At 35.7% G+C, this 26,427-nt stretch overlaps 2 protein-coding genes across 7 annotated transcripts in view; one reads left to right on the top strand and one right to left on the bottom strand.

Annotated features, from left to right (window-relative positions):
* EEA1 (early endosome antigen 1) overlaps positions 1-13,077 on the top strand; it is a 169,619-nt gene extending 156,542 nt beyond the window's left edge. For all 3 annotated transcript variants that reach the window (XM_074007513.1, XM_005571853.4, XM_045365692.2), the window contains 7 exons: positions 3,467-3,652; positions 5,209-5,340; positions 6,314-6,499; positions 7,432-7,670; positions 7,951-8,071; positions 8,678-8,776; positions 9,473-13,077. In XM_074007513.1, the coding sequence (XP_073863614.1) occupies positions 3,467-3,652; positions 5,209-5,340; positions 6,314-6,499; positions 7,432-7,670; positions 7,951-8,071; positions 8,678-8,776; positions 9,473-9,595 (1,086 nt within the window). In that variant the 3' untranslated portion in view covers positions 9,596-13,077. The remainder of the gene's footprint in view (positions 1-3,466; positions 3,653-5,208; positions 5,341-6,313; positions 6,500-7,431; positions 7,671-7,950; positions 8,072-8,677; positions 8,777-9,472) is intronic.
* Positions 13,078-14,918: 1,841 nt separating this feature from the next.
* Positions 14,919-26,427, bottom strand: part of PLEKHG7 (pleckstrin homology and RhoGEF domain containing G7) — a 73,427-nt gene continuing 61,918 nt past the window's right edge. For all 4 annotated transcript variants that reach the window (XM_005571855.5, XM_074007514.1, XM_005571858.5 and 1 more), the window contains 4 exons: positions 23,858-23,937; positions 21,711-21,864; positions 16,399-16,496; positions 14,919-15,431 (listed from right to left, as the gene is read on the bottom strand). In XM_005571855.5, coding sequence (XP_005571912.3) covers positions 15,324-15,431; positions 16,399-16,496; positions 21,711-21,864; positions 23,858-23,937 — 440 coding nt within the window. In that variant the 3' untranslated portion in view covers positions 14,919-15,323. The remainder of the gene's footprint in view (positions 15,432-16,398; positions 16,497-21,710; positions 21,865-23,857; positions 23,938-26,427) is intronic.

The following is a 26,427-nucleotide window of genomic DNA, read 5'->3' as shown; positions in this document are numbered from 1 at the left end:
TGCCTTTAGCCCCATCTGCTGGATTACTTATGAAGTACTTAAGTTTGTTGACTGGATATTTCAGATTGGTTATGCTGTGCACTACTCTGTGTTGTCCAGGAAAGGTAGGGGTAGAATTTAGCTGTAAAATTTACACGCTGAGTGAAGTGAAAATTCTAGGATAATAGATTTAGAATTAAATGTAAATCTTCTTAGCCTAGTACTCTCTCTATAACATTGCATCAGAAATCAAGTAAAAACAACTAAAAATATGAAGGGTGTGTTTTGTTTTGTTTTGTTTTAAGAAAGAATGGGAAAACTTTCTGAATAGACAAAAACAATAGCTACCATAGAACACTGCAGAAATCATTTGTTTACTGGGGTACTATAATGTGATTGGCATAATCAGGGTCAAGGTTGGTATTTGATCCATTTAGGGATTTGCCTATTCAAGAGGAGTAGATGGGTGAAAGATAGTCCCAACAAAACCATGGAATGAGAGATGGGGTTCTCTGAGGGAAGAGATGCTGAGCAGATGAAATAATATGCAATATTATTATAATTTGCAATAAGAAAGACGAAAAGAACATATAAAATGCATGACAGTATAAATGTTCATCTGTGTCATTGAATGACAGATGAAAGCTCAGAGGCAGGGGAAAACAGTATGTCTTGGCATCTTCAGAAAAGATTTCATGGAGCAGTCCAAATTTTGAGCTTGACTTTAAAAAATAAGTCACTGGGTTTAGTGAGTTTACAATTTTATAGGCTGTTATTTAAACCATGGGCTTTTTGGAAATCTTGTGGTTAGAGGTTAGGGGTGCTTTCCAGGCTCTAACAAGCCTTGGTATTTTTAAACATTAGATCAGGATCTCTATTAACTAATTATAGTTGTTGTAGACTGTTTGAACTGGACTTTGTCAACTTTTCTCCTTTTTTATGTGAAATCACTCTCACCCTTTGTGACCCATAGGTCAGTTCCCACATGTTTTATAGAGCTTTCTGTAAACCCCGCTCCACAGCGTCTCACACTGGTTTTCTGTGCATTTGGCACATAGCGTATACCCTCCTGCCCTGCATAGCTTCCATTTTACATGCCTGTTCTGCTTTTCAGGCGATGTACTCAACTCCCTTAAGACAGAGACCAGCTTGTACCCTCCTGTTCTGTCTTAACAGTGTTCTCAATTAATGGTTAGCTGCCTGATTAGTAAAGAACTAGCTGATGTTAATTCTTTCCTGAAAAAAGCCTCAAGGGGTTTAGTGTTCTACTGGCAGTCATTGAAAATTAAGATTTAATTTATATCAGAAAGGTATAACTGGGTTACTGGTAAGAAGTAAACTTTCTTTTTCAGGAAGCTTAAGAATCCTCATAAATAAGATCTTTATTTCATTTTTTTTAACAGAATACTTGTTGTATACAAGCCTACTCAGCAGGGATCCTTTCCTAAATTACGTTTTCTGCCTCCTTTTCAAAGGAACTGTACCTCTAGATTAAGAAAGATCAGCTTTTTCCAGATCTGATGGAAGAGATCAATTGGATCTCTTACCCTGCTGATTCTTCGCAGTAGCAGCTGAGAGTGGCAAGGTTCTTACCATACCCATTACCTACCTGTTACCATATTTATCCCCAAATGAAGTGTAATGAGTGAAAAAACTTCCCCTTTCCCCAGCTTCTTCTCTTCAAAATACTTGGGCTTTAAAACAGTCAACAACTATGGACGATGTTAAATGACAATCACTGCTTCTACGATATAGATGAGAAGAGAATAGTGTGCCTTCTCAGGATACAGCCTCAGATGTTTGGCTGAATTTTCTCTTTTCTTTTTTTTTTTTTTTTTTTTTTTTTTTTTTTTGAGACGGAGTCTCGCTCTGTAGCCCAGGCTGGAGTGCAGTGGCCGGATCTCAGCTCACTGCAAGCTCCGCCTCCCGGGTTCACGCCATTCTCCGGCCTCAGCCTCCCGAGTAGCTGGGACTACAGGCGCCCGCCACCTCGCCCGGCTAGTTTTTTTTTTGTATTTTTTAGTAGAGACGGGGTTTCACCGTGTTAGCCAGGATGGTCTCGATCTCCTGACCTCGTGATCCGCCCGTCTCGGCCTCCCAAAGTGCTGGGATTACAGGCTTGAGCCACCGTGCCCGGCCGAATTTTCTCTTTTCATTGACTTGATCAGGTTGTCAGCTGTGAAGTAGTTATTTTTATTCTGTGACAAAATAATCCTTCCTATTTGTTTCAGGAAAAACTCTCTCAAATTGTGTTTTTCCTCTACTCTCATACCGCAACAATTATCAACACAGAAGACTTCTGTGACCAAACATAGGGGGATTTTCCCATACACACACCAAGAAGCAGACACCAACTGGGCGTCTTCCAATTCAATTCTAACACTATTTCTCTAGAGATAGTGTCAAATCCCACAGATTGAGGGCTCAATCCCCAAGACTGCTCCCTACAACTCCAAACACCAATCATAAATCCAGGCTTCCAGAACTTCTGACCAACCAGCTGGTTTCAAGTTAGGGTTTTCATGACACCCTCTTTGGGTTCAGTTAGTTTGCTGGAACAGCTCACAGAACTCAGGGAAAACTTATTTACATTTACTGATTTATTATAAAGGATATTACAGAGAATTCAGATGAAGAGATGTGTAGGGCGATATGGGGGAAGGGGCACGCCACCCTCCAGGAACCTCCATATGTTCAGCTATCTAGAAGTTCCCCAAACCCAGTCCTCTTGGATTTTTATGGAAGCATTCTTTCACCCAGGGTATGAGGCAGGACCCTCTCAGGGAGGAGTCTTAAGACCCACAATCAGAAAGTGGGGTGGGGAAGAAGATTAGAGGCCTGCCTAGGGACCAGTGGAAGGAGGGCAAGAGAGGAGATTCTGTTTCCTGAGACCTAACCTACCCAACATTGTAGCAAAAAACTGTAACAAAGGACATGGGAGTTTTGATTCAGGAACCCTGGACAAAAACCACTATGTCATAACACCATACTATTTATTACTATTTTTAGCATGTCAAGGGACATCATGGAACCTACCAAATGTATATGTATGCATAATGAAGCATTTAATTATATCTCTTTTAAAATTGTTTTCTTTCACATTGCCTTATGACTTTAACCATATATATGTTCTCTGAGTGTATCTGATATGGTCCCTACTTACTTGGTATTCTTTCATATCAACTAGCCAGTATTGAAGATGTGATCAACATTCAGCAAATACTTTAAATATTTATTAGTAAATAGATTATTTTTAGAGGCTTTGGAATTGCTTCCATTTTACTAAATATTTTATATTATAAATGTTTTCTATAAGCAAGAGAGTTAATATTTTAGAATTCTTTCTCTTTTACCTGGTCTTACTGATGGGTATAATATGCCATTTTTTTTAGTATATTGCTTTCTACAATGTTTATATTAACTTATGTTTCTGTTGAATTAACTAAAAACATGGCATATAATAATTTGGGAAAATTGTTTTTGTAAGTCCATAGAAGAGAAGCTTTCTCTAGCACAGGAGGACTTGATTTCAAACAGAAATCAAATTGGAAATCAAAATAAATTGATTCAAGAACTAAAGACTGCCAAGGCTACATTGGAGCAGGATTCAGCAAAGAAAGAACAGCAATTGCAGGAGCGATGTAAAGCACTACAAGACATTCAGAAAGAAAAGGTATTGCATGTTTCTGACCTAAATCTACAATCTTAGAGTTACAATTGTCTTAGAGATCATCCAGTCAATCCTCTTATTCAGTACAGGCATCATCCTTATTTTCAACAGCTCTCTCAGAGGGACCTCTAGTTTCTGACACTTTTGATTATTGGGATTTTAGTGCTAGGAAGTACTTCTTAATGGCCTCCTAGTTATTTCTACCCTTTTTTCTTACTGCCCTTTTTAGTTTTACAAACAAATCAATTTTTCACACCATAGATCCTTGGTTATTTCAAGAAAGATAATATAGTTCCTCAACTATTTCTCATATAACGTTTTCCTTTAGATGCGTGAATGAGATAATAAAAGATCTAGAAATAATTCTGAAGTGTGTTAAGGATTCTTAAAATTAAGAACCAGAATGTCTAAGGAGTTTATTAAGTTACAAAGTTGAAAGCATTCATTTATTAATAGATGACCAGTACATTTTAAAAATCACTTTAAATTCTATATGAAAGAAAAATTCAGATCCTAGGGAAGAGTTTATTTTTTGTTTTATAGTTGAAATCATACATTCGTATTAGCTGACAGGATATTACTCTGCAGTGTATAATCCCTAAAATTCTTGGTATATTCTGAGTGGTTCAGTTCCTGAAATTTAATTTAAAAATGTTTTGTGGGTGTGGTGATGGTGAAGCTGGAATGAAATTCATGATTTGTGCTTCAGGTTTAGAGAATTCTGACAGAACTATTGTTCATAAGGCCAGGTTTGATGGCTCATGCCTGTTATCCCAGCACTCCCAGAGGCCAAGGAGGAAGGAGTGCTTGAGCCCAGGAGTTCAAGATCAGCCTGGGCAACATAGTGAGACCTTGTCTCTATTAAAAAAAAAAAATTAGCCGGGCATGGTGGTGCACACCTGTAGTCCCACCTACTTGGGAGACTGAGGTGGGAGGATAGCTTGAGCCTGGGAGGTCAAGGCTTCAGTGAGTGAGCCATCATCTTACCACTGCACTCCAGCCTGGGTGATAGAATGAGACCCTGTTTCAAAAAGAAAAAGAACTGTTGTTTATAGGAGTTTAGTTGTGAGAGCTTTACATCAGACAGACTTGCTTTGTTTTTGGCTCTACCTCTGATAGATTATTTCATGTCTCATAAACCTTTGTTTCCTTACCTAGAAAATGGAGATTTAAAAATCTACATATACTAGAGATTAACTGAGATAATATGTAGTGCTCCTAACTAGATGCCTTATATAAAGATAGTGATAGTAATAAAATAGGAGTTATAAGAGTAAGAATGGTAGTTTTAGCTAAATTTTACAACATCATTACTCTGACCAGGTACTCTTTATCTCACAATATTAACTATAACTATTTAATGTTTACAATTATTATTATTGTTCACACTGTATAAATAAGGAAACACGCAAGAACCAAGAAAGGGTAAGTAATTTGCCCAAGTTAGGTAGAAAGGGGCAGGAGCCAGTGTCATCAATAGTAGCAGTCATTTTTATTACACCCATTTTCATTTAAGCATTTGCTTTAAAATTATTTTAAAATATATCATTTTTCTACAGTCACTGAAAGAAAAAGAACTAGTAAATGAAAAGTCTAAATTGGCAGAGATAGAAGAAATTAAATGTAGGCAAGAAAAAGAAATCACTAAACTAAATGAAGAACTCAAGTCCCACAAACAAGAAAGCATAAAGGTATGTTAAGATAATCATTTTTCCTGCCTTCTGTGTTATATTGTTCTTTAAAGAAATATATATACAAATACATATTTATTTATTTATTGAGAACTTGCTGTGTGCTAGGCAAATTGTTCTGTTGTTTCTGACAAATACTCTTGCCAGAGTGCTTTTGTATTGCATAATACCTGTACACATACTGAAATTGTTACATTTGTTTTTACATTACCAAATGAAGCAAAGTAACCCTAAGAGTTTCAATCTCAATGAAATGATAATCAAGAGATGTATTGATTTAGAAAATTATGCTCACGGGTAGTAAATTTCAAAATATGAAAGAGTTTAGAAGTAAGATTTAAAGGGATTGTTTATTCAATTATTTTTCTTCCTAAAGTCCTTTCATAATCTGTTATTTTTAACATTTTACCTGTTATAAGCATAAACAGGGTACCCATTGAAGAAAACTAATTGTTTATTATTTGCTTTGTAAAATACTAATTTCTTAAAAAAGGTTAGATTCTTGAGAGCACTCATAATGCCCTTTGTGTCTGTCAGCATAGTTTTCATTTTGGTTTTTAATTAATTATCCCTTTATGTTCCTCTGTCCTCTAGAATGCGACTTCCTTAAATCAGGGAATGTGTATAATTCATCTTTATGTTATGTCCCCAGAACCTAACTCAATGTGTGATAACTAAATGATGATCAGTAAATGTTAAGTGAGGAAAGGCAAAGTAGAGAGTACAGTTTGTTTTCTTTCTCCACATAATCAAAACGTATACATTTTTTGTCACCTGGATTTAAATGATTGTTGAGCAGGACATATAATCTTGCACCTTTTTAACCAATTGTTTAAAATACTGAACTTTTAAGAATTTCGTAAGTGGGTAAAACCTATATTCAATCTATTGTAATAAATTGCATAAATTTTAGCTACATTTTGAAATATTTACTATGAAGGATGATTTATTTTTGGCCCTACTTTTTCAATAGGAGATAACAAATCTTAAGGATGCTAAACAGCTTCTAATTCAGCAGAAATTAGAACTTCAAGGAAAAGCAGACTCCCTGAAGGCAGCTGTTGAGCAGGAGAAGAGAAATCAGCAGATACTAAAAGACCAGGTGAAAAAGGAAGAAGAGGAACTGAAGAAAGAATTTATTGAGAAAGAAGCTAAGTTGGTCAGTGAGTTAATCAGGGGAAGTATGTTTTGCAGTAGAGCTTTAAATCAATCCAGTGAGAGGACTATTCTACTTATGAGATCTGATTAAAATGCTTTCCTAACATTTTAGTTTTTGATTAAGGAGATCTTATTTGTTTAAATAGCTGACATGTGGTTGGAAATATTTTACCCTGTAACCATATTTCTGTTTATATAAGTGAACACTGAAATGAAATAAAATTTTAAAAACTTCTTTTTTTTTTAGTGTCAGAAACCAAATAACTGCACAACTATGTAGATCTGGTAAATGGTGTGAATGCTAGTCATGTGAAACCCATTTGTTGGGTCAAAGCGAATGTTGATAAGGGGGAGCGGAAACTTGAGTTTGAAATTATGATGAACAAAGTCTGCTTTTCCTTTCCTAAGTTGCACATGCCAGATGGGAAGCATCTGGCTTTCCTCTGTTGAATTAAGTCCAAATATGCCCAGATAACTTGGCCATTGAATGTTTTAGTTGAAGAGTTTCAATTTTAACTTCAAACAGTCATTTGAAGGTTTCATAATGGTTTTTGGCAGACTGATAGAGAAAAGAAAGCATATGGAATTGGGAGGAATAAGGAAATTTCAGCTTTGTCTCTAGGGCACCTTGCTATCCCTAACCATATGTGTCTTTCCTGCTCTGGTGGAGAAAAAGATCTCATATTGTGTCACTTTAGCTCACCATTATGATGGTCACTATCCATCATTTCAGCATTTTGACCTTTGAGCCAATTCGTATTACATAGATGCTTGTGGAATCAGTTTTATTAATGTGTAATGAAATATGTTCTCCTGCCTCCATTCCCAAAGAAGCAATAGTATTTATATTGCCAATATTTTAAATTTAATAAATCACATTTATTTTGCACTACTTTTGTAATAGATTTTCCCCCCACTTTTCCTTTTTATCAGCATTCTGAAATAAAAGAAAAGGAAGTAGGAATGAAGAAGCATGAAGAAAATGAGGCTAAACTTACCATGCAGATTACAGCATTAAATGAAAACTTAGGCACTGTGAAGAAGGAGTGGCAATCTAGTCAACGGAGAGTTAGTGAGCTTGAGAAACAAACGGATGACTTACGGGGTGAAATTGCAGTATTAGAAGCAACGGTTCAGAATAATCAAGATGAAAGGAGAGCACTACTGGAAAGGTGATTGATACCTAGTAAAATTAAGTTTATTTCCATTGTAAGTGATAAAAAGATTGTCATATTCCATAGTTTTTAAAAATAGAAGAATCTTGAGAAAAGTGCATAAGCCTCTATAGGTATTTAAGTTATAAATATTAATTTAAAAATTAATCTGTAAAACAATCAGATAGTCAAAATTAATGTATTATATATTTTAAATTACTAAAGTAGTCCGTTATCTATACCCTAGAAGGGTCTTTAATGGTTTTCTAAAAAATTACCTCTTTGCAATCTATTCCAGATGTCTTAAAGGAGAAGGTGAAATAGAAAAGCTTCAAACCAAAGTATTAGAATTGCAAAGAAAGTTGGATAATACAACTGCAGCAGTGCAGGAGCTGGGCAGAGAAAACCAATCACTTCAGGTCAGTCAACTATTGATATGAGGCAGTTTTTTAGTCTAGAATTGACTTATTAGTGAAAAGCATATTTTTAACTTTTAAAAAAATCTCATGTTTTATAAATACTTTCAAATAGCTACTGTCTGTTTAGCAGTATTGTAGGTTTTATGTATACTTAAATATAAAAGTAAAGAACTTGTTTCAGAGACCTCAGAGATTCATTAGGAAGCCATGTCATTCATGAATTGTTAGTATACGGAAAGAACTACAAAATTCAAGAATACCAAAGAATATATGAGTCAGTATGTTTTAAAGAAGTGATCTGAGTATATGCTCAGAGTTACCAGGAAAGATTCATGATTATGTTTAGAATGAATTGGAAATCAGCAAAAGTTAGCAAGATGTTTCAGGAATAAAATTCCATGAATTTTATTTGGTCTTTCAGATTTATGAATATAGCTACTTTTGACAATAGAAGCTGACCAGTGTATTTCTGATTTTTAAAAATTTTATTTCATGGGTCATATTGTCAAAATTTCATAGAACTCTGGCAGCAAGTTAGAAATAATCTAGGATTCTTTAAAATGTTGAGTAGTATAATAAATATATCGATACTTTTTTGAAAAACAGATCAAACATACACAAGCGTTGAATAGAAAGTGGGCCGAAGACAATGAAGTACAAAACTGTATGGCCTGTGGGAAAGGCTTTTCAGTAACAGTGAGACGGGTAAATACTTTTGTTCATATAACTGTTTCTGGATTTCATTTCTCACTGATAATGTTTTAACCATCAAAATAGTCCTTCATTTGATCGAATAATTTTCTGTTTATCAGTAAACTTTAACAACAACATAGAATAACTAAACTTCATGCAGTCTAGCTTCTGGTTAGTATATGTGTTTGAATTTTACTTTTAAATTCAGTCTTCCAACTTAGTTGCTGTCTGGGACAATCATTTTCTGAACCAGTGCGCCAACATTAAACTCATGTTTTAGTAATCATCGGGTTCTTTAAAGGAAGAAAAAGCAGAGATATTTTTAAAATATATTCTAAATACTACCATTGTGTTATGACTTCAGTTTATATTTCTATTGGAGACATTAGTGCCTGAAACATTTGGGAATTAGGAATAGTTTTTCATTGGATAGAGATACTTTATAAACACTTTTTAAATGCCTCCTCTGGTTCTTTTGAGAGTTCCGTGATAAATTCTATATAAAATGTTTAGCATAGTGTTTGATAAATAGGAAACATTCAATTTAATTATAACAAAGAGATTAAGTTAACATATTGAAACATTATATCATTAAATATTTCTAATGCTAATGTACCTTCACAATGTAGTTGGTGGTATTCATGTAGTTTCATAATACTTTTGGTATAGTTTTTATTCTTAAAATTGTTTAAATTTTGTCATTTACAGCATCACTGCCGACAGTGTGGAAATATCTTCTGTGCTGAATGTTCAGCCAAAAATGCCTTAACTCCTTCTTCCAAGAAGCCTGTTCGTGTGTGTGATGCATGTTTCAATGACTTGCAAGGATAATGGGTTATCCCAACTTCAGAGTAATATTACACTAACATTAGATTTTTAATAAATGTACTTAATAGAGGTCTTGGACTACTATTTGGTTTGGACATTGGTTGCAATACTAGACCAAATAGGAATTAGTATATTTTGGAATGTTATGGATATCAAGTAAAACTCTTCTATTTTTGTGAGACTTGGCCTTATCATCTTTCATTACTTTTTTCCCATTTAGCCCCTGGAATAGCTTTCATGCCAAGTTTAGAATTAGCCAATGAAATGTAAATAAACTTTGGACAGAAAATAGCAATGTATTTTTTTAATATAATTTCATTATTCACAAATGAAGAATGCAATTCCATAGCTTACTTCTTTCTCCTAAATTTAATGTACAAAAATGTACATGGATGATATTATCACTTGTTGCTGTTTTTGTTGCACAATAGCACATTAATTATATTAAATATTCTCTTTGTGAAGTTATGCACAGAACTGTAACATTTCCTCTACCTTTTTCTCTTATATGTAGGTTCATAGCTCAGTTGCATTGTTATGTTATGAATTTACTACTTGGGTGTTCTCAATACAGTTTATCTTAAAATATGTAGTAACCATGAATTCAAAAATGGTTTCTGTTTTAACAATATTAATTAAATTTTCTTGGGTGGATTTTATAAAAACCTGTGTAAAATCAATTTGCTTACTTATGGTTATCTGGGGTTGTATTTCAAAGAATAGGGTTAATTTTTCTTTGTCTTTTTCTGTCTCTTTCTTAAACTCCCACATATTGTCCATTTAGAATCTTAGAAAGCCTCTTACCCTAGCCCTCAGTTGGAGGATGAATAATAAACATTATATAATGTTCTTATTCTCGGTTTCTTTTAAGTGGGAAGTCTTTTGAGATCAGCCTGCATATCATACCCTTATTTTGTCTCTCTAGCATCTTCAGGAACCTGAGTTTGCTTTTTACATAGATCTGATTTTTTCCTTTATTTGGTTTAACCTTTTCAAGCATAGGTCAGCTTCATGTATTTGTTTTATAATTTTGCATCTTAAAGCTAGTAACTAATATTGCTGTGGTCTTATTGGTGAAAACAAAATATAAAATGGTAAGAAGACATTAAATATTTTACTTTCTATTCTTATTCCCTATTGGGAAGAATTTTTAAAAGTTGTAAAATTGACTTAAAATGGTTCTGAATTTGGTGTTCCATATCAACTGTTCCCAGTTTTACTGTTGTGAAATTCCCTTTAAGTAACTAACACCTAGAAATAGAGTGTCACCAAAAACAAATATATTTAGGAATCCCAGAGTTACAATAAAAACTAAAACAACATGGCTAAGCACCGTAAGGATAATTAAGAATTAGCTTATTTGTATTCTGAACAATGGTATCGAACTTTAATTTAGCATAGTCTTATTAATTTGGAAAATTGTAAAACATCTCAAGAGAGAAGTTATTAATAATTGGTTTATTAATCTTTCTAAAGAAGAAATGTAGTTATACATTCATTCAGTGCAATCATTTTATAACAGTAGTTAATATTTCATTTATACTAGTTTATAATATACATTTGCTTTCAAATATTCTGAAATGAAATTATATTTATGCTATACCTACAATGTATGTAAACTGAAAGAGATCACTACGTATTTGTTTAATTATTTAAAAAAATTTTTAAGTAAACCCTGTTGTCATTAGCTATTAAGAACATCGATTAAGTTCCTGGACTTGGATAAACATATATCCTTGAGCATATATAATGAAGAAATACCGTGGCTCTTTATTAAAAATAATAGTTGGATAATATAAACTGAACTATTTATGTAGTTTTATATACTTATAAATCCTTCCAAATAGTTTTAATTCTGTAATTTTACATATAAATAACTTAATAAGTGTGCTGGAAAAACACAGATGTTCACAGCACCACTTTTTTTTTTTTTTTTTTTAGATAATAAAATTCCATGAGAAATCTGGGTTTGAATATTTGTTCACTTTGTCTCCTAATTGGACACCCTCCAGGCCTTCTGTCTGTCTCCCCTTTACCCCCAACATATTCACAAAAAAATTGTAAGACAAGTAACCATATATAGGTGTTTGAATGATTTTCTCATTTTTATCTAACTAATTTCATTTCATAAGTCCCAAGTAATTTACCTACCATAGACTACTATACTGATAATATAAATGAAACCCAACATTTTTTCCTATGAACTCTCCCCAATTTAATGTGTTTTGAAAACAAAAATTTTAATTTTTTTCCTTTTAATTAAAAAGTCATCTTTGAAGTCCTTATTGGCTGTACATTTTACATGTTTGCTGGTACTATTATTTTGTCAGTGAGTTAGAGCTGGCATGTACTGCTCTTGGCTTTAATGAAAAGCACATTGGCATAATGTTAGTAAATTCCAAACCCCGGCACAGAATGTGAGTTAAAATTAAGTCTTGCTGGGTTAGTGTACAATAAACTATACCTACAGACTTTTTTTTAATAGAAAGAAGACAAAGCTGCTGGTATATGATTTGTTCCTTTGAAGAAAAAATGAGGGAAACAAACACAAAAACCTCAGTGCAGTGTATAAATAACATTTTGTTCAACTACCTCTTAATGTGGAATTATCTACTTTAATAGTTTCCTGACAGTAATGTTAAATAGTAACTGCCAAATTTGTTATTTTCCCATCTCTCTTAAAAAGTCTTTATGATTATTTTATATAGTTTTGAGAACTTTAAAGCCACTTTTTTTTAACCTTACATTTGCATAAAAATGTTTAGCTTTTAAGTAGAGAGCAAATTATGATTTTATATTTTGATATTCATGACCTGTTTGACTATAGGAGTTTTTTTTTAAAAAATGCACTTTGGCTGTAAAACCATGGATGATTTGATCCATAAAATTTAAATGTGCCATCATTATAGTATTCCTAGACATGAGCTTGATGAATGGTATTCTGTAATTATCATGTGCCACACATTATCGTGTCTTAATTGCCCTTAGCCCAAATTTTAATGATCAATTTGTTATTGTTGCAGATGTGAATATTGTGCATAAACTTACTAAATTGATGTAAAATTGTATAAAATAGAATTAGAAGTCACTAAGTTCTTTCTGTGTAGAAGTAATAAATTTATTGTAACACAATGCAGTTGTGTATATGACATTCTGTAATTCCTTGAACTGGATCATATATTCATAACTTCTGTAGATACTTTTGCATGAACATTTTCTCATTTAGTTTTTGGGTTCATTATTTGTACTGTGTTTACTACTTGTGATCATGTAGTTGTGCCTTATTTTGTGAGAAAGGTTAGCTCAGTAAATACTGCAATTTCTAAACTCAGTGATTGGGAGGTTATTAATTATAAATGTAACTGATAAAGTACACGACAGCATTTAAATCTGTATAAAGAACAATGGAAGGATCCTTATTAAATTGTTGCTTTTGTTTTTTTTAATATGTTTAAATATTATATTAAAAAACATTTCTTTCTAAACTAGTTGTATTCTGTGACTATAAACTGTTTTGTCTAACAAAAGAGAGAACACTATATTAACCATTTTGCATTAATTTATTTACAGAATATTAGGACTTTGCACTTGGATATAGACAGTGGTGTTTTAATGTTGTTCAATTTAGAATAGTAATTATATTCCTGATCTCGAGAAATTATTAATGCCATTTTGTTTTAGACATTCCATTTAATATTGTAGAGAATTAACAAAACTAAAAACAAAAATAAAAAATATGTAATTAATCCCTTATTTCATAAAGATACTTAAAAATTTTATTTATTTATTTTCTTCTCCTTCCTGTCCGCAAAGATACTTTTTGGAAGGCCCAATGTGCCATTGTTTTTCTTCCTGGGTGCCACGGTTCTAGAATGGTTTTTGTTCCGACCCCCACGATCCCTTCATTTGGATGTGCTTCATTCTAAACCCTCTGAAGAGTTTAATGTGCATATCCTCAAGCATCTAATATGTTGTATATTAGACATGTATTTTGTGAGCTTTATAGAATTCCAGTTTATGTGCAGCGTATTCTTGAGCTGTTTTACATATTTTGTTGATTTAGTCAGTCTGTCTCTCCCTTTAATGAGATTCAGAGGGAGACAACTACCTTTATACAGGTAAGTCAGCCTGTGGTTGCTGGATTCATGGGACTATAGGAGTTTGAGAAGTCACCTCGTCTTAGTCCACTGCTCACCTCTGAGTTTGGTTTATATCTAAAAAATTTGCAAGACGATTGTTAATTAAAAAATTTTTTTCAGCCAGAAATTTCTTTAAAAATCCTCTCTTGCATAATCTATATTGTCTTCTCCTGGACATAACTGCTTTTAGTCCCATCCAGATGCCATCTCTAGAAATTCACTTGAAGTCTATTCTCCCCTTTGCCTTCCCCCCACCTCATTTATTCTTAGCTATTAACAATAGTTACTGTCCTCCAGATTGTCCTTTTATTTTTTTCTTCTATTAAATGTCTGACATTATTATAAAGAGATTATTAGTCTCCATTCTAATAGTGCTTGCCTTGTACAAAAGCCTTTCTGCTGCACTTGTCTTTACTGCTTTGTTTGCATGGTGAAATTTCACCTTCCTCAAGGAATTACTGTGCACATGACTTGCCCAAATATTATCCTCTCTATCCCATTCTTTAGCTTAACAAAATCAGCTAAGGCTTCAGTTGCCTTGCAACCAAATTTGATAAATTTACTACTTTCACTTTGCAAATTGCAAAAGGTACGAGCCTGAAGTGGAAGTTTGTGGACTTCATTTGATGCAATAATCTGACCCTAAGAACTAGTTCCTTGAATGTAGTTAATAGTATATGTCCTGTCATAATAATTATTCCAACTGCCTTTCATGATAAAAATTCTGAAGAAATTTGAAGTCCTGCCAAATAAAATTAAGTGACTGTACTGTGCTAACACACACACACACACCAATCAAAACCAGAAAGTATTTTTATGGCAAACACCATCATTCTTCAAAAAATAAAGAGACAGATACCTTACTATGTCTATGAAAATCTACACTTCACAACAGGCCAAGAAAAGCCATGCAAAAGGGTTAACTGGTGAAACCCAGATTTTTTTCCCCCCGCTATCTTAAAGTAATGGAATTTAGTCTTTGGGGTTTTCTACTTCCACGTTAGAGTACTGTAAAGTATACCTGAGAGGAGTTTGAGAATAGGAATTTTAAAACTGCTATTAAAATGTACTTATTTATCGCTTTGTATATTAAAAGAACAATCAAGCTTTGTATCTAAAGAACTATCATTGTGTTTGAGGCAGGACTATAAAGCAGTTAAGACTGATTGACAAGCCATGAAGGAAAATTGGTTTCATTATTTTATAGATACACACAAAGTAAGATGCTGGAGTTCATATTGGACACAAGCAGTGAACATTGTTTTCCTTCTGATACTCCATTTATCTGATCATTCACCCTTTACAAATGAGCACCTTTCTTCACTCACACCTCTTACAAGCTTGACGGAAGCATTAGAAGGTAATCTGGATGTCGGTATGTATCTGTCAAGAAATTCCTCAGAGTTCAAACTTGTTGCAGTCATTACTCCTCTATACTGAGGATTTTCCTAGCTCAAATTTTCAAATTCTGGAACTTCTTTAAAATGCAAATTTCCTTCTAGCTTATCACTAGCTAAGTGTTACAAAAGTTTGAATGAAATAATAACTTAAACCCTAATCTTCTAAAAAGGCATGCTACTTATTTTAGGTCCCTAAATTTCAGAGGATTCAGCGGGCAATGTGAATAAAGATATTTTCTTGGTTTCCTGACTCTTGGTAAAGCAAGAAATTGCAGTTGTTATTTGTGCCATCCATGTTTTCTGTTGAAAAAAGAAAAAAATACATAAATAGAGATTAGAATGTTAAGCTGACAATTTCTCACATATTTGGGCTAATATTTTCTGCTATATTTATTGACCAGCTCTTTAAAACTGAAGACTAATGAAACATTTGCATATTTTCTTTCTTACATCTAATATAAATACTTCTAATCATACAGGAAAATGCAGATGGGCTAAGTGAGTATGGTATGCACATTGGATAACAGTTATGAGTAATCAAACAATAGTCAATGATAACTCATTAGAAAAATGAGTACTGAGAATACATGTAGTTTGAACATGGCATTGCTGGAATATCCATTCTCTGTGGAAACAAGTTCTCAACCTGTAGTATAATTTGAAAGAGACAGAGGGCAGTGACCCAGGAAATTGAATATTGCATTTATTGTCTGGCCACATTGTGGCTATGATGAAAGCCTACCAGGGGAAATTCAAAAATAGAAACTTCTAAGATAGAGAAACCAGAGTCAGGCAACTGCTCTTTCAACTTCATAGCTGTAAAAACAATGGCAGTTTTTCAAAGGTTGACAAGCTGACTTGACACAGATGGTTATTGCACCAGGCCCTCCTTAAGGTAATATCCTATTATATGCACTTAGGAAATTGATTGGAGCGTCTTGAAAGTTCATCATGCAATCCAAATCGATGCTTCCCCCATTTCCTACAGAAACTGCAGAACTCAGGCAGCTCTTGAGCTTCTCCAGGAGGAGAACTCTGCAAGCGTGAGGAAATTGTTCCTCAACCCTGCAAGTGTGAGGAAATTGTAAATACTGAGGCTTTTGAGCATTATATGGACTAGATGTATCCCTCCCGTCCTCCCAAATCTGCCCTTCCCAAGTGGTTGAGAGAAATATACAAAACTTTCCGTTCACTGTTACTTAAGAGGCTGGGAGTGAGCTTATGTAAACTCTGAAGAATCAAAGACCCACAACATTAAAATACATACTTTGATGTTTTCCGTTTGGGCTTGTAATAAGAATGCTGCTGTACACTGTCGATATCTGTTTTCGTGTTGTATAAGAAAAGCATTTCTCAGCCCAAAGACTAGAAAAAGATATTACAAAGACAAAAAGCCAAATCATTTCATATGAAATCCAAACAATTTCTTAGTACAAGAACCTGGGGTTTGTTTTCTATTTGGCTTATTTTTGTTTTAATGAGGGTGGGAGGTTTATGTAGGTTATAAATTTTTTTTAATTTTGTTTCAATGCCAAGACTCCACTACTATGTCCAAATAAAGCACACTCTTCTATAAAAACCCTTTCTTCTTTAGCTCATGACTTCTGATACTTGATGAAATGCAACTATGGCTTAAGTATGGGCCCCTCCTCATAGAACAAGCTAAGCATATGAGGTAGATTTTTGTGTGTGTGAAAATATAAATAAAAATATACAAAACAATATAATATTTTCTTTTTTCTTCCTCACCACTCCTTTAAAAATTTTTATTTTTGTGTTTAAAGGGAAGTCACATCCAACCACGGTTTATAAACAAATTAAGATGTGGCAAAAATACAAAACCACCTGAATACTTCAGGCCAAGAAAAGCCAAAAACCACTCAAATAAAATCCAGCATCCACCAAACTGGGTGAAATGTAAAACAAAACAAAAAGAGACGTTGGCATGGTTTCTGTGTTTGCAAAGGACAGCCTGTTCTGTCATTTTCTAGCTGGTCTCAAAGAAAAGGAGATAGTGGGAGAGCAGATTTCTTTTTTTAATATAGCAGGAGCTCTTTTAAAATGAAAGTCTCTTCTTTGAATTATTAATACAACACAGTTCTGAAGCTTATACATTCTTTTTTTCTTTTCTTTTTTTCTTGAGACAAAGTCTTGCATTGTCGCCGGGGCTGGAGTACACTGGCGGGGTCTCGGCTCACTGCAACCTCCGCCTCCCAGGTTCACGCAGTTCTCCTGCCTCAGCCTCCTGAGTAGCTGGGATTACAGGTGCCCGCCACCACGCCTGGCTAATTTTTTTATGTTTTTAGTAGAGACGAGGTTTCACTATGTTGGCCAGGCTGGTCTCGAACTCCTGACCTCGTGAACTGCCCACCTCGTCGTCCCAAAGTGCTGGGATTACAGGCATGAGCCACTGGCGCCCGGCCCTGTACATTCTTTCTATAGTCAGTGTTTAGAAACAAACAAACAAACAAACAAAAACAGGCCAGGGCTGTCTCCTGCCCACATCAAGTACTTCAGAGAAGAGAAAAAATGAGCAAGTGACATATTCTTGCTGATCATTAAGCTGATGCTTGTCTGCTGTCACTATTTGTATTTGTTGGAGTTAGTTTAACTCAGGCTTATCTGAGGAGGGTTGGGCTTCTTTCAGAATCCAAGTGAATAAAATACTTATTTTCTTTCTTTCTTTTTCTTTTTTTTTTTTATTTGGTGGGGGGGGATAGAGTCTTGCTCTATCACCCAGGCTGGAGTGAAGTGGCGCGATCTCAGCTCACTGCAAGCTCCGCCTCCCGGGTTCAAGAAATTCTCCTGCCTCAGCCTCCAAGTAGCTGGGATTACAGGCACCCACTACCATGCCCAGCTAATTTTGTGTATTTTTAGCAGAGAAGGGGTTTTGCCATGTTGGACAGATTGGTCTTGAACTCCTGACCTCAGGTGATTCACCTGCCTCGGCCTCCCAAAGTGCTGAGATTACAGGTGTGAGCCACCATGCCCGGTCAATACTTATTTACTTAACTGCAAGAACTACCCCAGTATCACAGATTATACTCATAACAATCTAAACATCCTAATTCCTAAATTCTACTACAACAAATAAAGTCTGTTAAAATTCTGCTACAACAAATAAAGTCTGTTAAGGAGAGGCCATAAAATTCTGTCCAGCTTCTCTTCAGTGAGAGGACTTAAACCTATTAAAATGACTTTCTGGGAAAAAAAAAAAAAAAAAAAAAAAAAAAAAAAAAAAAAAGCTGGCTGTGTTTGTTTTACTCTATAATTCTTTGCCTTATAAATTCCCTGTAGCAAGGTGAGGCTTTAAAGACCAGGTTGTTATTCTTGGCTGGTTTTTGGAATTCATTTTCCTCAAAAACTGTAACTGTACTTCTAAGTTACTCCAGGCATCCTTGCTCCATTTGGTTTGTAGAATAGGTACAAGGGACTTTATAAATGAAAGGACCTGCTAAGCTAGGCCTGTGAAATACAATTTGGAGAGAGTATCATATATAGGCAGGAATAGCTCTTTTTTCACTGACATTCTAATACAATAATTGACACCATTTTAAAAGCATTTTCTATGTACTGGGCACCATACTATGTTTCTTCTCTGCATAGCAACCCTATGAGATAGGTCAGCTAATTCCTACTTGTAAATAGGAAACAAATTAATCTTTCCAAGGTCACAGAGCTTATAAATGATATAGCCAGGATTTGGAATTAGGTCTTTCACTCCAGAGCTCAATCTCTCTCTTGTCCTCATTTACTTTTTCCTACTCTATAGCTACTCTGCCTCATGTACTGTATCTAATTAGTCAAGTTAATAGGCCCAAAGAATGAGAAAAATATTTTTAAAAGGAACAAGAGACGGTAATTAAAATCAGAAAATAAAACGGTGGAAGCATAGTTGTTTTTGGTTTTGCTTTTAGAGACAGTCTCACTCCATCACCCAGGCTAGAGTGCAGTCGTGTGACCTTGGCTCACTGCAACCTCTGCCTTCTGGGTTTAAGTGATTTTCATGCCTTTGTCTCCCAAGTAGCTGGAATTACAGGTGTGTGCCAGCATGCCTGGCTAATTTTTTTGTATTTTTTCACCATGTTGGCCAGGCTGGTCTTGAACTCGTGACCTCAAGTGATCAGCCTGCCTCGGCCTACCAAAGTACTGGGATTACAGGTGTGAGCCACTGCGCCTGTTCCCAGAAGCATAATGTTTTTAAAAAGATTTTTTAATTAAAAAAAAAAAAAAAGAAATAGAGGAGAAAAAACATGCATCTTTCAAGGTAATCCAGTGATGTCAGATTTCCCATAAAGTTCAAGTCTTCAAGTTGGCATGTTGTGACTACACTGAACCCTCAGCCGAGCTGCTTCCTCTTCCTCATGGGTGTTCTGGCACCTTTCTTTACTCAAGTCTATGTGTCAGGCCACAATCTCTAACTATAAACATAGCCAATCTATAGTAATCTATAACTATAGCCACTGTAGCAGGAGAAGAAATTCCTAGCATAGGACGCCCTCTACTATGATATTTTTCCCCATGAAAAAGTAAACTAAACAAATTACAGAACAGAAGTGATTTCTAGCCACCACATACTGAAGTTTTGTTTTATCTGCATTCCTCTGCCATCCCTTGGGCAGGTAAGAGGCTCACACTGAAAGTGAGCACACTCACCAAGCAAAGGTTTTGCAACCTTGACATACCCCTTTTGTGGCTTGCTCCTGAACCACTGTCTGGCTTGGCAGATTTTGGCCTACATAGATTTTGGTCCCAGTCAAGTCAAATACAAGAGGCTTTAAGGTCTGCCCTGTTACCTTTCATCAAATCTTACTGAAAATAGAAAGAATGGATACAGGAGGCAGAAGCTATCTTTCTGGATACAGGCTTCCCTTCTGCTCTTGGAGAGAGGTTATATTAATTCATGGGTTAATATGTAAGGCATTAAAATTTTTACAATTTATTTATTTTTATTTTTAGAGACAGGGTCTCATTCTGTCACCCAGGCTGGAGTGCAGTAGCAATCACAGCTCACTGCAACCTTGAACTCCTGCGCTCAAGCCATCCTCCAGCGTTAGCCTCCTGAGTAGCTGGGAATACATGTGTGTGCTGCTGTACTTCACTATTTTTTTTTTTTTTTTTTTTTTGAGATGGAGTTTCACTCTTGTTGCCTAGGCTGAAGTGCAATGGCTTGATCTTGGCTCACCACAACCTCTGCCTCCTGGGTTGAAGTGATTCTCTTGCCTCAGCCTCCCGAGTAGCTGGGATCACAGGTATGCACCACCACACCTGGCTAATTTTGTACTTTTAGTAGACACAGAGTTTCTCCATGTTGGTCAGGCTGGTCTCAAATGCCCAACCTCAGATGATCTGCCCAATTTGGCCTCCCAAGGTGCTGGGATTACAGGCGTGAGCCACCACACCCAGCCTATTTTTTTTCTTTTTTTAATAAGAGACTGGGTCTCACTATGTTGCACAGGCTGGTCTCGAACTCCTGGCCTCAAGCAATCCTACCGTCTTGGCCTCCCAAAGTACTGGGATTATAGGTATGAGCCACTGCACCCAGCTGGCATTTAAATATATAACTTAGTTATGTAGCATAACTATGTAAGTATTTGCTACTGTTGTTTGTATATTCATTCATTCACTCTTTAAGGTTTCTCTATTATGTATGAGTCAGTCCTATGCTCATCACTGAAGCTCTGGGCTTGGCTGCTGGAGTGGGAATTGAGGGGGATGGTGAGCGCTTTCTCTTTTCCAGCCCCTCCCATGGGGACAGGAAGTCAGTCCCCACCTGCCTGGCCTCAGCTGGTCTAGGAGCCTCTAGCCAAGGCAGAGTGGTGTCTGCTTCCTCCTGAACACTGCCGCCCACTCAAGCCCTGAGTAGACTGAAATGTCCTTGAGTAACTCAGAGTCCCAGGGCTTTTCTGACAGAGGATTTACTGATCTTTCATTATTCTAAGAGCTCCCCAAGGCCAACGGCTGTTCCTTATTCATCTTTGTATCTGCAGGGCCTGCTGAGTTCTTGGCTCTCAGGAGATACTCAAGAAATACTTGAATAAAAGATTAAAAATGATATATATTTCTGATGCATGTGTCATGTAGATACATGCATATGTATATGTGTGTGTATATATATGAATATATATATCTGGCATAATTATTTTAATAGAGTATAATAAAATATCTTACTCTTGCAATCTGGTAATGGTTTCTCAGTGTTTTAATAATAGCAATAGTATTAATGATGATACTGTAGGTAACAATATTAGTAGCAACTATCATTTATTGAATGCATCACATTTGTTATTTAATTTTCATAGAAACTCACTGAAATAGATATTATTATCCCTATTTTGCCAAGGCTTAGAAAACTGAAGTGCCTTGTCTAAGGTCATACAACTAGCAAGTAACAAGAGCTATCACTCAAGCACTGGACACCATAACTAATTCATAGAGTGAAAGATATATAGACACATAGGAACACAGTCTTGTTTTTACGAAGACTTAAATTGGATTTATGTCCTGCTACCAAGAAAGGCCAACATAAAACTCTGTGATGGCAAACAGATGAGCTGAATAATGGAAACAGACACATACCTGACACATGGAGTGGTTCAATACTTTTGACTACCAACCTATCTAGTGGAATAGGCTGATCGAGTACTGTACACGAACCACCCTCTTTTATTACTGCTTGCAACTCAGGAGTAAGAGAAGGACACATTAAACCAGGGTCTGAGCCTCCAAGTTTCTGAAATTAACAAGAAAAATAATGAAATAAACAGGAAATAAATATTGGCACACTTACCTAAAGTGCATCTGTAAGCAAATAGATTCTGAGAAACAATTGCCTAAAATCTATTATTGCCTAAAATTTTACTACTCTTTCTGAATCTTGAAAAGCATCTCCCCAAAGCATAGTGATTTATAGCAAAGTGTTTATTTTATTATTGTTATTACAATTTTTTTTTCTCAAGACAGGGTCTCACTCTGTCACCCAGACTGGAGTGCAGTGGTGCGATCTCAGCTCACTGCACTCTCAACCTCCTACATTCAAGTGATCCTCTCACCTCAGCCTCTCAAGTAGCTGGGACTACAGGCATACACCACCATGCATGCCCTGCTAATTTTGTTTTTCATTTTTTTGTAGAGATGGGATCTCACTATGTTGCCCAGGCTGGTCTTGAATCCGTGGGCTGAAGTGATCCTCCCAACTGTATGTCTGGGGTCTAATACTGAATTCTAAATAGATTCTATGCTCTAGAATTTATAAATAATTTAAATTGTTTTGAGCACATAAGATGATGATTTTTTTCCAAAAGGGGGTAAAAATTAAAAATTGTGACCTGCATGGTATAAATTGTACATAAAATAGCAAAGAGGCATGTAAACTGATACCTTTCCTTACTTTAGGAATCAACTTGTGATGCATAAAACCAGAATATCAGTTTATTATATGTCCGACATGGGCTGCCATTAATTCATATACTCTGATTTGTACCATTAATTGATGTGAAGGTCAGCTATGCAAGCATCAAGGTTTTTTGAAGGGGGTAGAGATTTTTCAGAACTTGGCTTGTTCAGACATGCTAGTCTGAGTAACTTATAATGGGAGGTCATACAAATTCCGAAACTGTGACTCTTAATATTCTTGTACACCCATTCCCTCCCCAACCACCGATTACCTATTCATAGATTGATTAATGGGTATCATTTTATTGCCTAAAGATTTAGCTCAACTAACCAACATGGCATGTAGAAGCTTAGTTTATTAAAAGATATGAGATAGCTAGTCTCATGATCTTATCTATGCAAGGTTAGTCACTTGGTAAAGAAATGAATGGAATAAAGCAACATTAGATATCTCCGACTATTGAAGACACTGCATTTCTCTTCCCACCTCTGCGAGCGGATGTCTGGGAGCCTTAGAGAAACTTCCCTACCTGATACCACTCAAACACACCATTCAGGAAACAGATTGTGAAATAGTAAATTAGACAGAAAGCCTTTTGGGGACCAGCAACAGATCAGTGGCTTAATGGGTAGTAAAAATAACACCACCAATAATAGTAACAAATAATACTTAAGTAACGTGAAAAAAAATCCCTATTCCCTATAGAGATTTTGCAGCTCTAGCTCTTAGTTAACTCATTTTGTCTGTGATGCCAGTTGCATACACGTTTGGCTTCTACACTTTTTATATAGGTAGACACTGAGAGATCAGGGCTCCCTCTCATCTCCACCCCCAAATCATTATTTCTCAGAAATAATGTGAGCTTTCAAATAAGAATGAGTGTTGAATACCACCTCGACACAAGACAGTAGACAGTTCAGAGGGGTCCTACTCTAGCTGTTTTTGTTGTGGTGGCCAATTCAGTAAAGGAACGGGCCAAAATGGACAAAGATGTTTTGAGTTCCTTTGCTTGGGCAGGTCAGGCAAAGTCCTGTGGCTTCTGGGACTTAGCTTGCAAGTATATAGATTAAGTTGTTCTAAAAATGTATTCCTCTTTTGACATCCTTGAGAAATGCAACTTGCATTTTTTGTTTGTTTGTTTTATTTATTTAATTCAGAGCTTTATGACTAAAAACGTCAATATTTTATAGTGCCTTCATTTTTTTAGAGGAAAAGATTCAGCCTGATGTAAAGGAATATTTTATATTTTTACCACAATTTATTTAGAAATATTTCTAAACTCATTTAGCAAACTTGTTTAGAAACGTATTTTGAAATAGCAGCATTTTACCTTTTTGTTGTGCTTAGTTTTCGTAACTAAGAGGAAATCATTGAAGAGAAACAGATAAACATCTAGGAATCTCGTGCTTTCTGCGGAAAAAAAGAGAAGCTGAAATGGGGACTTGAAACTGTTAAGTAGAAGAGTTTTCCTTCCTTCCTTCCTTCCTTCCTTCCTTCCTTCCTTCCTTCCTTCCTTCCTTCCTTCCTTCCTTCCTTCCTTCCTTCCTTCTTCTCTCTCTCTTTCTTTCTTTTTCTCTTTTTTATCAGTTAATTGTTTAGAAAACAAAACCAGGTGGCTATTACAGCACCCCAGGGCCTCCAATCATGTAGGTCACAAAGCTGCCCGCCTCAATGTTGAATTGCTTTATTTATTCCTAAAGCAGAGACTTGATGAGAGGCCAAGCTTCTAACATTAAAGACATTGAATTTATGATGTGTCTCATTTGAATCTAAAATAACTCAGATGATATTTGTAGTGGCTTCAACTAAGCCGAGAATAAATCCATCAACTGATTGAACTTGCAGCATTTTTGCCCCTTGATTCCTCTGGGTGGTTATTGGCAAAGGCACACATAACCAGAGAAAAGGCATTTTCTCACTGCTATGAACTATGCTATTGTGTCCCTCAAATTTCATATGTTGAAGCCCTAAACCCCTAGTGTGGCTGCATTTGGAGTAAGAAAGTAATTAGGGTAAAATGAGTTAATAAAGCTAGAGCACTGATCCAGTAGAATTAATGTTCTGTTGAGACACCAGATACCCCACTGTCCCCCACCTCTCATCTTGAAGAGAGTGCTCATTAGGAGCTGAATTTGCCATCATCTTGACCTGGGACTTTTCAGTCTCCAGACCGTAAGAGATAAATTTCTGCTGTTTAAGCCAGCCTGTCTGTGATATTTTGTTATGGCGGCCTAGGTTGACAGTCATTAAAACTACTTATTTCTCAAGTTTTAGAATGTGTCTATAAATGTTTAGATATTCTCCATGTGTTTCATATTTACAACCTTTTCTGATATTAGCTTTAATAGTTACTTAAGGCAAAAAGCTTTTCTTCAGTTTTCCCTAAGAAGGGAATAGTAGTAGAAGAGAAACCAAATATTAGAATAAGGCATCTCCTTCCTTATTCTACTCTATCCCTTAGAAATTAGAAAAAAGGGTTAAATGTAAGTGATTTCAGAGGAAAAGGTTTTTAGAGGGGGTTGTGACAAGTGCTTAGAGTAATCGTAGGAAAACTCAGTAATTTTTTTCAGCTTATTCTATTATACATATGGTTCTAGAAGTTCTTTCTTATATGTTTTTACCCCTGGAAGATTTAAAGCAGTCAGTACAACATTTAGGATTCATTTCTATCCCCTCTTATTCTAAGTTTAGAGAAAAGATTTTTTATATATTTGCACAGGGGAGAAATCAGTTATTTTATTCAAATTAAATAGTCCTTGAATAGTTTTTAAAAAATCTTATCAGAAACTTAATTTTTCATAAATCAGGTTGTGGCAAAGACTCCTGGATGTCCCTTGAAAACCATTCTCCCCTTCTCTTGTAGCAATGGAATTCCCAACTTTTAGTGAGGACCCATCCACAGAGAATAGAGACTACATTTTCTTGCTGCCAAGTATGACCAAGGAGCTAAATTCTGACCAATGGAATGTGAGCCAAAGTATGCAACTTCTGAGTCATATTCATGAAGGGCAGGGCCTAGCTCTCTTGTCCCTGTCTCTCCTTCTCATTGGGTAGAAAGCAAACATATTGGTGAGTCACCTTGGGCCACACAGAAGAAGGCAATACCCTAGATTTGGCTACAAGACAGCAGGAATCTGGATTCCTAATGACTTCATGGAGTGGAGTTGTCATATAGGTTGAGACTTAACAAGAGAGAAATAAGTTATCTTTTTTTAACCTGTCTGTCTCCAGTCACTGAATCTATACGCCAACTGATAAACAGGGCTAGAAATGGTACAACACTAGACCTGTGAACAGCCAGCTCAGCCTGCCATAGCAAAATACCACAGACAGGGTGGCTTAAGCAATAGGAATTTATTTCTCACAGTTCTGGAGCCTGGGAAGTAGGTCAAGGTGCTGGTTGATTTGGTTCCTGATAAGGCCTCTCTTTTTGACTTGCAAATAGCCACCTTCTGGATGTGTTCTCACATGGCAAACAGAGAGAGTGAGCTCTCTGATGTCTGCTCTGATTAGGATACTAATCCTATCAGATCAAGGCTCCAGCCCGAGTCCCTCAGTTTACCTGCATTTCTTCCTTACTCCAAGCATAGTCACACTGGACGTTAGGGCTTCAACATGTGATTTGTGGAGGAACACAATTCAGTCCACAGCAACCTTCAAACCTGTAAAATGTGCTATTACCATCCTCTGCTACTCATGTACGTGTCAGCTCAATGATCATTGTCAAAATGAAATAGTTTTGTTTTCTCCTTCTAATTTCAACTATTTTATTTTGACAAACATGCAGGGAGCACACCTTCTACGTGTTCCAGATGTTATTCTAGATAATGTTCCATACATTATTCTAGAAAGTGATAATTATTTTAGCTACCATTTATTGAAGCCCTAGTTTTCCACCAA

This window comes from Macaca fascicularis, chromosome 11 (assembly GCF_037993035.2).
Source record: "Macaca fascicularis isolate 582-1 chromosome 11, T2T-MFA8v1.1".
Classification (NCBI taxonomy): Eukaryota; Metazoa; Chordata; class Mammalia; order Primates; family Cercopithecidae; genus Macaca; species Macaca fascicularis.
This window is presented reverse-complemented; position numbering and strand designations above follow the sequence as displayed.